This window comes from Pongo abelii, chromosome 12 (genome assembly GCF_028885655.2).
Source record: "Pongo abelii isolate AG06213 chromosome 12, NHGRI_mPonAbe1-v2.0_pri, whole genome shotgun sequence".
Taxonomy (NCBI): domain Eukaryota; kingdom Metazoa; phylum Chordata; class Mammalia; order Primates; family Hominidae; genus Pongo; species Pongo abelii.
In genome coordinates this window covers 94592088-94604821 of record NC_071997.2, presented here as the reverse complement: position 1 = coordinate 94604821, position 12734 = coordinate 94592088, and the positions used below count along the sequence as shown (strand labels likewise).

The 12734-nt window shown below is 40.5% G+C and overlaps 1 protein-coding gene across 6 annotated transcripts in view; it reads left to right on the top strand.

Moving 5' to 3' along the window:
* Positions 1-12734, top strand: part of RMDN2 (regulator of microtubule dynamics 2) — a 142287-nt gene that overhangs the window by 126202 nt on the left and 3351 nt on the right. Inside the window, exon 14 of one of the 6 annotated variants that reach the window (XR_008522172.2) lies at positions 3222-3331. The exons of 1 other annotated variant lie outside the window; for it this stretch is intronic. Coding sequence is in view for 3 of the 5 variants with exons in the window: in XM_063713456.1 (XP_063569526.1) it covers positions 3222-3359 (138 nt within the window). In the remaining 2 variants the exon portion in view is untranslated. Of the gene's footprint in view, positions 1-3221; positions 5893-12734 lie in introns of those variants that run through there. 4 more of the 6 variants (XM_063713456.1, XM_063713457.1, XM_054547657.2 and 1 more) reach the window with 4 other exon arrangements.

The window sequence follows — 12734 nt, the reverse complement described above, 5'->3', positions numbered from 1 at the left end:
CCTTGAACATTTGTCATTTCTTTGTGTTGGGAACATTTCAAATCTTCTAGCTATTTCGAAATATACAATATGTTATTAACTATACTCACCCTTCTGTTATCAAATACTAGAACTTATTTCTTCTATCTAGCTGTATGTTTGTACCCATTAACCAACCTCTCTTCATCCTCTCCCCCTACACATACCTTTCCCAATTTCATTCTACTCTCTCTCTCTACCTCTGTGAGATTAAAGTTTTTAGTTCCCACATATGAATGAAGACATGAGATATTTGTCTTTCTGTGCCTGACTGATTTCAGTCAACATAATGACCTCCAGTTCCATCCATGTTACTGCAAATGACACGATTTTATTTTTTTTATAGTTGAAAAGCATTCCACTGGGTATATACCACACTTTTTTAATCCATTCATCTGTTGATGGACATGCAGGTTGATTTCATCTCTTGGCTATTGTGAATAGTGCTGCAATAAACATGGTGCAGGTATCCCTTTGATATGCTGAGTTCCTATCATTTGGATAAATACCCAGTGGTGGGATTGCTGGATTGTATGCTAGTTCCATTTTTAGTTTTTTGAGAAACCTCTATACTGTTTTCCATAATGGCTGTACAAATTTACCTTCCAACCAACAGTGTATAAGAATTCCTTTCTCTCTACATCCTCACCAGCATCTGTTACTTTTGGTCTTTTTGATAATAGACATTCTAACTGTGGTAAGATGATATCTCATTGTGGTCATAATAATTTGCATTTCCCTGACGATTAGTGATGTTGAGAAAGTTTTCATATACCTGTTGGCCATATGTGTGTCTTCTTTTGAGAAATGTCTATTCAGATCCTTTGCCCACTTTTTAGTGGGATTATTTGGTGTTTTGTTGAGTTCCTTGTATATTCTAGAAATTAGTCCCTTGCTGAATGAATAGTTTGCATATCTTTTCCCTCATTCCACAGGTTGTCTCTTCATTCTGTTGATTGTTTCCTTTGCTGTACAGAAGCTTTTTTAGTTTAATATAGTCCCATTTGTCCATTTTTGCTGTGTTGCTGGTGCTTTTGGAGTCTTAGCCATAAAATCTTTGCCTACACCAATGTCCTGGAGCAAGTAGTTTTATAGTCCCAGGACCTTCATATTCTTAATGATTCTGTATAGTCGTGTATGAACCTGGCTAAGGATGCTTATCCTCAGACAACTTGTCTTTTTACTGCCATCACCAGCAATTGGTGTTTTTTTTCTGGGACCATTATCCTCAAACTTACTTTTCTCTGTTCCCAAGGATTACAGGAACTCTGAAGTCAAGTAGAAAATGTTAATGCTACTTTGACATGATGGGGTGGGCAATGTTGCACTCACTACCTAATGGATTCACTCCCATACACTAACCTTGCTGTCCATAGGATTCAAATTTATGCCTCAGCAAAAATCACTGTGTGGAATGGATCCTCAGTCACTCATTCCGTGACTGCCAAGTTTACAGATGTCAAGGCTGCCAAATGTCAAGGCTCTGTTATAGTTCAAGGTAGCAGGTTTTAATCCCAGTTGCATCTTAATTCATTGTGAGATTAAAAGTAATATTTTTTAAAATGTACCCACAAGTGCAAATAATTCCCATTAAAAATAAGTAAGAGTGAGGGTGGTTGACTAAAGATTATCCCTAAAATAACATAATTTTCTTACTCAAATTATGATTTTTTTTTTGGAAGGAAAACATAGTGCTGTCTAAATATAATTGCCAAAGACCCACAACCTCGCTTACCTAAGCCCAAATATTCAACAAGTGACCATTATGACGTATCATTAGCAGTTGGGTATTTTCAGTATTATTGGTTAAAACTTCCTGAGAAGCTTTTGAGGTTTCATGGGAATGTCAAACACGCACACATTATCTACCATATGTGCCACAGCAGGAGAGAGCTTTAGAAATGCTGCTGAAGAAAGTGTATAAGCTATTTTCAAGGGCTCCAAGAAATTCCAGTTATTTATCCACAGACACTTAAAATATTAAATTAAAAGTCTCATCTAGTCCACAAAATGGTTTGCAAAGAGCATGTTACTAAGGAAAATTTTACCTGAATGAATTTTATTAATTCCAATAGTAACTCAATTTAACTGTAATAAAATGCATTTTAAAATGTAGATCCCAAATGGTTCATATAAACGTTTCTATGCTAAGTTGAATTAATTTTCACTATGTGAGCTGTTTGATCTTATTCAGTGGTTCTCAAATCTGGCTGCATATTAGCATTTACTGGGGCACTCCAAAAAAAATACCAATGCCAGGATCCTATCCTAGAGATTCTGATTTAATTTGCCTGGGGAGAAAACTCACAAGCGTTATTTTTTTCAAAGTTCCAGGTGACTCTAATGTGCAGCCAGCACTGAAAACCTCTCATTTAAATAGTTATTTTGATAGACAGAGAGTTAGAGGCAGTAAACCTACCAAGAACGACTCATTGGTTGAATTTGTTATTCAGATATTCTAGGAGTTTTATTGATTAATTTCCAGTTGACCACTTATCAGATTACTGTACTCATCTCATTCCTATGAACTATACTAGTAGATGCCCCGCACTCTGAACACTAATGGCCAGTGGGCTAATCTTGACTTTGCCTGCGCACTTCTGCTTCCTCAAGTTGAATTCTGTTTATCTAGAATCATTTGGGTTTGTTTTATGAGTATTATTCCCAAAATTACATAATTTAATTTATTAAATATTATTAAACTCGTCAAATAATACTGTGAAAATAAAGAGCTGCTGTGTTGATGAACACAAAAAAGATGAATGCTTTGGAAAGACTCAGTAAAGTTAACATGCTAAAAGTATTTTACTGTTAGATTAGGCAACTATAAAACATTGGAGAAAATATTACAACAATCTTAAAAATTCTAGATTCAAACTGATCTGCAAGTATTTTTTAAATTTTTGCTCCACTTTAAATACACAGAAATTACACATCATAGGTGATGCATTATGGATATAGTTCACTTAAAAAAATATACCCCAAATTCCAAAATGGAGATGCATGGTTAAAGAAAAGACTAGAGTCTTACATCACAAGATTAATAAATGAATGCATTTTCTTCCATGTTCATTGTCCCCTCCCATGTGCTTTGTTGCTCCAGGGTTCAGTTCTCTGTTTCTTTTGGGTCATTCTGTGGCTTGCAGCATGGCCACCTACCCACTTATGAACTATCTTCTCTCTTCTCTACCATCTTTCTTAAGGAATATTTCTGCCATGATTTGCCAGCCAGCTCCATGCAGTCAAACTACCCAGTGCACGACTCTGGACACCTCACTACTGGACCATCCCTCTTCAAGCCCACACTTAATATGGAATACAGCACAGGACATGCTCCATAGTAAGGGCTCTGCTCCTCTCAAAAGGACGGGGGGACAAAGGGCTCCAAGTGTCCAACCAGGAAATTATTTGGATATCATGTTATATTTGTAAAACTAATAAAACACGTTCAGAAAGTTACCAGAAATGTCTTATGTACCATAAACCATATTTTTAGAACAGTATATTATCAGTTTTGTATTGTAAGCATTGCTTATTATATCTCTGAAATGTCTTTCAAATCCCACTCCTTCTTCTCTATTTCCTCAGTGAGGCCAGGACCAGGTCTACTTTCCCTCTTGTCTAGATGATTTCATAGCCATCCCCCCTTGATGATCCGCCTAGTTTCACTCCTTCTTCCCACTAAGCCATTGTCACATCTTGCAGTCAAAGTTGCCGTTCTAAAGCACTTGCCTGTTTTAATTCCTCCTGTGCAACCCACCCCAGGATCCTATGGGAAAAAAAAGAAACAGATTCCTCAACCCAGCATGTAGCCTTTGCAGCCTGCCTCAACCTACCTCCCCAACCTCACCCTCACCCTATATACACAGCTGACCCATCTGTTAAAATGTCTTTGGCTCTTAGAACCAGAAATAGAAAATCCTTACTCAACTGTGTCCTATAAAGGAGGAAATTAGTTGTCTCACTTTGGAGGAAAATCAGAAGTGTAGGAAGCTCTAAGTTGGTTAACTTAATGGCTTGATGACCCCATCAAGGACAAGATCTTTGCATCTTTTCATACAGTCATTTTTGAAGTATCAGCTTGGTCCTCAGGTTAGCTCCGTTCATGACTACAAGATCACTGCAGGAGTCACATCCAGACACAATAGCATTCGACAGAGGAGGATGCACTGTCTCTTACTTGTGTGTGTGTCTTTTAAAGAACAAAGAAACCCTTCAAGCAGCCCTTCAATAGACCTTCCCCTTGCAACTCATCAGCTGGAATAGATTGCATGCGCCTGTCTATGCCAATTACGGCAAGGGGAATAGGAATTTTATGATTGATTTAGGCTAGTCAGGATTTACTCTGAGTTGAGACAGAGTCATCTTCCCTGAAGACTGGGTAACTGGAAAAAAAATCAAGGTTCTGTTAACCAGTAGGGTGATGGATATTGGGTAGACACTAACAGTACCTGCCACACTCCCTCACCCTGACACACACACAAGTACACACCCACATTGCATGCAAACACATACGTGTGCTCCCCACCTCACCTGGCTCATTGCCACCTCCAAGCACATCACATTCATTCATTCAACAGATATTTTATTACTGAGCACATAGGATGGGGCAGCACTGTGCCAGGCACCCGGGATCCAGTGGAGAGCAGGTCCTTTCATCACGGAGGGCATTGTCCAGGATCCTCTCATCCTCCCTCCCGATGTTGTGTCTCTCTAGTCAACCCCTAAGCATCTAGGCCCAGCTCATAGGGCATCTCCTCTATGGAGCCTTTCCTAACCCTCATGTCCACACAATCTCTAGGAGAATTACGTAGTTCTTAATCGTTGTTCCCAAAGCACTTCATACACCACTTGCTACAACATCAATCACACCGTGTTAGGGGCATGCCAGTGTGTCTCCTCAAACAGGAAATGAACACCTCTGAATCAGGGCATGTGTTTATTTTTATAACAGTTTTATCTTAGAATAGTATCTAGTAGTGCTTAACAATGCTTAGAGACATAATGGATGCTGAATAAAAGATGGCCTGGATGATCTGAATGTATATAAAACTATATTATACTTGATTTACTGTGCTCGGTATGTAAGAACATATGATAATTCTCCCAAACTTATTTCAGGGTGTCCCATGTGACTAGATAAGAGAATGAATTTTGTTTGATTAGTTGCATTCTTAGGCTACGTGTAAGAATTGTGACATTATGACATACCCCTAAATGATATAAAATGATGGAGACCCAATTAGGAAGAAGAACTTAATTAAGCAAGGATTTTAAGTCCTGAAATTACAAGCTTTTTTCAATTTTGTTTTAGTTATGTTATTACACTGCATGGGTCTGATTTTTTCCTTCCATTTAACTGCTGCGTTCTCTAGTCTATGCTAAAATGCCTCCACTTGCAATATGGAATATTGCCTTTGTGAAAAATGCCTTTGACCTGTTTCTGCTTCCTAGTGCCTTATTTGGGGTCTTAGCTTTGTGGGTTCATGACTCTCTGTGAAGCGGCATCAGCTGTCCAGGGCTCTAGCACAGTCCAGGGCCATTCAAAACAGAGGTGGAAATGATGCACATAGAAGTGGTTTGTCAACTGTAAAGTGCTTTAGAAACATGAAGAGGTTGTTACTATTACTAGTTGGTGCTGTGAGAAATAGATGGTGCAGACCAGGATTGGCAAACTTTTCCTGTAAGAGCCAGGTAGTAAATATTTCAGGCTTTGCAGGTGCCATGTGGTCTTTGTTACAACTACCCAACTCTGCTGCTGTAGTACAAAAGCTGCCATAGGCATTACAGTAGTCAAATGAGTATGGCTGTGCTCCAAAATAACTTTATTTATGGATACTGAAATTTGAATTTCATAAAATGTTCATGTGTCATAAAATGCTTTTCCTCTTTCGATTTCTTTCTACTATTTAAAAGTGTAAAAATAATGCATAGCTCACAAACTATGGAAAATGGGTGGTGGACCAGATTTGGACCATGGGCCATAGTTTGCCGACCTCTGCTGTAAACCACAGGAGATTCATCTTACCAAGATGCTGGTAGCCAATGGAGCCTGATATAGAAACCACTTTATCTGATATGGTTTAGATCTATGTCCCCACTCAAATCTCATGTTCAATAGTAATCCCCAGTGTTGGTGGTGGGGCATGGTGGGAGATGATTGGATCAATGGGCAGAGTTCTCATGAATGGTTCAGTACCATCCCCCTTGGTACTGTATAGTGAGTGGGTTCTCATGAGATCTGGTTGTTTAAAAGTAGGTAGCACCTTCCCCCTCCCTCTTCCTTCTGCTCCAGCCATGTAAGAAGTGCCTGTTTCCCCTTTGCCTTCTGCCGTGATTGTCAGTTTCCTGAGGCCTCCCCAGAAGCAGAAGCTGCTGCTATACTTTGTGTACAGCCTGCAGAACCGTGAACCAATTAAACCTCTTTGCTTTATAAATTACCCAGTCTCAGGTATTTCTTCATAGGACTGTGAGAACGGACTAATACAGAGCCCAATGAGGCTATCTGAACAGTAGCAGAGTAACTACCCAGGAAAATGTCCGACTCATAATAGCAGCATCAGAAAGCCACCTTAACTCTTGGAAATTTAACTTTTTTTCTTTGGAAATAATTGTGCTCCTCACATGCCTTGTTCTTTTGACCTGAGTTTATTTTCCACTGGAGATGTTGACTTCTCTGCCTATGGGAAAAACGCAGGTCAGTGTGAGTCAGCCCTGTGGGCTAGGGAAAGGGGTGAAGGAGCCCAGGGTGGAAAATCTCAGGTATCTGAAAAATCACATTCAATCACTCATCATCCGTTGACATAGCTTTTTAGGTCAAGCCTTCAAGCTTTGCCCTGCAGGAAGAAGCAGCATGAGGGGAAGACCCTCTTTGAACTTTAATTCCCAGCCTTGGAAGGGAAGGCTTGGAGAAGCAACCCTCCAGATTCTGTTAGCCCTCAATAGCTTTTCTCAGCTCTCCTCAGCCAGGGGACTTCAGGACCAGAAATGTTTGTGTCTACAGGTGTGGGGGCTGCTTGTCCCAAGGCAAAGGTAAAGGAGAAGCAAGAGCAGAACCCATAGAACATAAGGAACCATAGCTTTGAATTTCCTTGTTTGGAGTTAACTTTTCCACCAAAATATAACCTTATGTGGATCCTTTTCCTTACTTTTATCAAGGTGTTCAGTTTTCTGTGCTTCAGAACTGAGGTTATGGGCAGTTTTCTGTTTCAGACCTACCTACTCTAAGAAGCTTTCTTTTATTTCCTATTGTGACCTGAATTGATTTTCCACTGGAGATGTTGGCTCCTCTGCCTATGGGAAAAGGCCAGGTCATTGGAAAACGCAAATCTCTCCTTTCCTTGAAGCACATTATCTGAAACTACCTGAAAACTCTTGTGTATGTATCTTTATATTATATTTATCTTCACACTCACATACTCAGAGGAGGGGCCCCTGAATCCTCCCTGAGTATTTCTCATGATTCTTATCATAGTGTTTTACCCAAAGTAGTAATAAATAGTTACCAATTGAATAAAAGTAAAACGTCCAATAAATTGAAATGGATTCAATTATAGCAGCACTGTCCAATAGAACTGTCCAACAGAACGCTTTCCACTCTGATGGAAGCATTTTATATCTGTGCCTCTCACAACAGTAGCCACTATCCCCATGTGGCTTCCAAGCACCTGAAATAAGGCTGATGTGAATGAGGAATTGATTTTTTAATTTTTTTTATTTTAATTAATTTAAATTTAAATAGCCACATGTGACTAGTGGCTACTACATTGTACAGCACAGGTCAATAGGACAATAAATAGCTAGCTTAACTAATTTCTTTTTGTGAGTAGATTATTTGGGCAGTGATCATACAATCAGAATTTAAAATATAATGCAAACCAGTGGTTGGATATTGTGTAGAAAATCCAGCAAGATGATTGGATATTCCACTTTCCAAGGAACATAAAAATGTCCACCCCTTTAGAGTTTATATCCTGGGGACTGGAGTGGGGACGGAGACAGACAGTAAATCATCATCAAAATGTGAAGGTTATTTTATGTTGTATTAACAGGGAATAAATGTTTTATGTGTTGGGAGCATAGGGAACAGAAAAAGTAGAGCAAGGTAGCATGTTGAGGGAGCTTGTGGGAGCAGGCTAAGTATTAAACAATGTGGTCAGAGGAGGCTTCATTAAAGAGATGAGAGATGAACTCAAGCTACTGATGTAGGGACGTGTAGGGACGTGGGCAAAGAAAATGAGAAAGGTGCTGACCTCTGCAGAGCCAAGGGCAGGTCTGTAAGATGACCTAAACTCCCCTACACTCTGTCGCAAAGAAAATAAGCCCTGGCGGGGCACTGAAGAAGGACAGGGTTTTGTGTGTGTGTGGTTTTTTGTTGTCATTGGTTTTTTTTTGGTTTTTGTTTGTTTGTTTGTTTGTTTGTTTGTGTTTGAGACAGAGTCTCACTCTGTCACCCAGGCTGGAGTGAAGTGACTCGATCTGGGCTCACTGCAAGCCCCACCTCTCAGGTTGAAGCGATTTTCCTGCCTCAGCTTCCTGAGTAGCTGGGACTACAGGTGCGTGCCACCATGCCCAGCTATTTTTTTTTTTTTTTTTTTTTTTTTTTTTTTTAGTAGAGACAGAGTTTCACTGTGTTACACAGGATGGTCTCGATCTCCTGAACTCGTGATCCGCCAGCCTCGGCCTCCCAAAGTGCTGGGATTACAGGCATGAGCCAGCATGCCCGACCATTTTGTTTTTTATTAACAAAGCCTTGATAGATGTTTCCAGAGCTATCGCTTGAAGTTAGAAATCAAAATAAGAGAACAGGCAGGCTTGCTCTGTTTTTACAGCAATCGTTCCTGGAAACCACATTGGAAAACACACAGTGAAAAGTTAACCTTATTCTTCCACTGCTTTGTCCAGCCTGTGTTTCCCCACTTTTTTCCTCGATATCAGTGCCAAGCTCTAGAATGCCAACTGGATTTGCTTGCAGGCTCTGGGAATTGCAGAAGCAGAGTCTCAAATTTAAATACTGATTGCTGGGATGTGCAGTAAGAGAACAGAGGTGGCCCTTTGGCCTTCCCGAATGTGAGCAGGGAGAGTGACAGGTGAGGTGCAGGAAAGACAAGCGCAGAGCATCCTGGGATTCACAAACATCCACCAGATCCGGTGGACACCAGCAGCTTTCAGTATGGTGGGTCTGGGAGCTGAGTGGTGCTCTCAAAGCTGATTTGACCTGACTTGTGCGGTCCAGTGGCCTAGATAATAGCTACGGGCTGTGGGGTTAAACAATAAAGTTAGAGACAGCCAGGAAAGCATGCTGGGTACACAGTACAACACCAGGGGATGGGAGATCCCCCAAACAGAACACGAGGCTGCCTGCTTTTCTTAGCAACCCCACTGGGATGAGGGTGGAAATCTTTTTCAATCAGATATAATAAAACTTTGACTCAAAGGCTAGACATAGTGTAGAAAATGTTCCAAGAGAAGTTCCATTAAGTGCTTAAAAGAATCAATGTGGAGTCCTTTGGTGCACATAAAATTAAAGAATCATCAGGCCATTTTAAATTATATTTAAAGGCATTGTTGAAAAGTATGTTAGTTCCAAGAGCCTGTTCTCTGGTTATTCTTTAGGAGCAAATGCATAGTCAGGGAAGGCTTCCTGAAGGAGGCAACACCAAGGAGTGGGCATTAAGGACAAGTGTCCTCTTACATCCTCTCCATGTGAAGGAAATGCAGGCACTGAGTTATCAGATTTGCTTCAGTGCTCCAAGGGGAAGATGGTTGGGAATGAGCTCAAGAGTCAATGGCAGAGAATGGTCTGGACCCACCAATGCCATCGGCCAAGCCAGAAGCCAGTGCTGATTATGGGCCAAAGTCATCTGCTGTGGAGTGCGCTGAGATTATTTTACCTCAGACTGCCCTGATTTTGTGACCATAAAAATCAATTTAATGAATTGCAACCCTCTTTTTTTTGAAGGTAATTATATTATCTGGTAACTCAGTGCCTGTATTTCCTTCACATGGGGAGGATGGAAGAGGAAGCTTGTCCTTAATGCCCACCCCTTGGTGTTGCCTCCTTCAGGAAGGCTTCCCTGACTACTCATTCTAAACAGTGCCCCCTCACACACAGTACACACACAAACACACACACACCACTTATAATTAACTGAAATCTTATTTTCTCTCCTGCCACCTATCCCACTAGAATATCAGCTCCATGAGGTCAGGGCCTGAGTGCCTTGTTCATTATTATATCATCAGTGCCCCAAACAGTGTCTGCTGTAGGGTGCTCAATTAACACTTATGACATTGAATTAAAATTGCCTCTGCTGGGAGGTTCCAGCTGTTGCTCATCCCAAAGGCTGGTGTTCTGCCTCCTGTTCTTCTCTGAGAATCTGGCACCACTTTACCTCTCCTGCAAGGACTTCAGCACAGGCCATGATCCTTGTTCACACCTCTAGGCCTGACCTTCTTTGTTCAGTGATGCCATCTCATTTCCTTGTCTGCCAGCAGCTGCCATGCTACCTGCCAACTTCACTTCAGCTTCATTTAAGTTCATTTGCACCAATTCCCCTTTAACATTTTTTTCCAATCACTTTTCATCACTTTTTCGTGTAGTTGTGTGAATTTTAACACATGTATACATACATGTAACCACTCTCACAATCAGAAAACCTTCCAAAACTCCACCAGGCTATCCTTTTGTAGTACCCTCCCTCCCCTTTAACCCTCAACAACCACTGATCTACTCTTCATCATGACACTTTTGTCTCTCAGAGGCTGTCGTAGCAATGGAATTGTACAGTGTGTAACCTTTTGAAGCTAACTTATTTTACTCAACATAATTCCCTTGAGATTCATTCAAGTTGTTGTGTGTATCAATGGTTCATTCTTTTTTATTACCGAGTAGTATTCCATTGGGTGGATGTAGCAGATTTTGTATAACTAATTGCCCTTTGAAGGAAATTTAGGTTGTTTTCAGTTTGAGGTCATGATGAATGCAGCTGCTGTAAACATTCATGTATAGCTTTTGTGCGAATGTGTTTTCATTTCTCTAGGATAAATACCCAGGAGTGGGGTCATACCGTAGCATTTTGCACTCCCCCAAGCAATGTATGAAAGTTCCAGTAGTTTCACATCCTCCCCAGTACTCGGTATATATTATCAGTTTTGTCATTTTTTAAAAAATTTAGCCACTATGATAGGTTAGTAGTGCTATTTCACTGTGCTGCATTTCTTATGAAAAAAATTTAAAAATATATTCCATCACAGAAAACAATAGTGAATCCTGTTTGTGTGTATGTGTGTGTGTATATATATACATACATAAATACATATGTATCTATGAAGTACACACAGTCACATGCAGAGATATGTACTAAATCATGAAAAATATATTGCATACTGTGAGGTTATGGTTTAAAAAATTGGGAGCCATTGAGTTGGCATTTCTGCTTTCTTCATAGTGACTAAGCAGAAACCTAAAAACCTTGAATAAGCTCAATTTGCAAGCAAAGAGAAGAAACTGAGATTAGGGGCCGGGTGTGGTGGTTCACGCCTGTAATCCCAGTACTTTGGGAGGCCGAGGCGGGTAGATCAGGAGTTTGAGACTAGCCTAACCAACATGGTGAAACCCTGTCTCTACTAAAAATACAAAAATTAGCCGGACATGTTGGCGTATGCCTGTAGTCCCAGCTACTCGGGGGGCTGGGACAGGAGAATCACTTGAACCCGGGAGGCGGAGGTTGCAGTGAGCTGAAATTGCACCACAGCACTCCAGCCTGGGTGACAGAGCGAGACTCCATCTCAAAAAGAAAGAAAGAAAGAAAGAGGTTAGACTTCAAGGGTACCAACTGAAAACTGAGTCATGGAGAAGGTGAAGAAAGAGGTTAGACTTCAAGGGTACCAACTGAAAACTGAGTTATGGAGAAGGTGAAGAAGAGATCATCAGTGCTGAGAAGCAGGGGCGACAAAACTCACTCCCCTCTTTTCACCCGTGCTTCTGTATATACAATATGATTCCATAACAAAATTGTTGGGACTTAGTCCCTGCTTTTCAATGAATATACCATCGAATAGCGGAGATAGGATGTAAACAGAAATATGGCTATGGGAAGTATTGAAAAATGAGTGTAGATGTCTTTTTCCTCGTTAAAAAAAAATATGTGTAATGCATCTCTCTCCCAAGAGGATATATTTCATTTAAAAATAAAGAGGTCATGCCGTGTGTTGGTGGGGAAGTGGGTACAGCTTCCCCTCATGCACAGCTGATGGGAGTGTGGACAGATTTGGCATTCTGGAGAACATGCAATATTTAAATTACATAACGCACTCACTTGCCGACCCAACACTTCTAATCATGCGTATGGCATACATTACAAAGTCTACATAGGAGGGCAAGTAAACACATACCAAGCTGTTCCTTGCTGCATCACTTAGGGGCTCATAAAGTTGGAAGTTATCCAGGTATCTATTCCCAAGAGAGTGGATAGAAACAATGTGGTAGATAAGTACCATGGAATACTAGGCAGCAGCTATAAGCTATGGAATTACACAGGGATGGAGCTGAGAAAAGATTAAGCAACAGGATGAGATATGTACAGCACTTACATAAAGTAAAACATATATATTCAAAACAATAATACAAATTTTGCTGGAACACGCAAACAAAAAGTGCACATTAAGCATATTGTAATACTTATCCATTGAGGGAGAGAGAAACAAATGTAAGG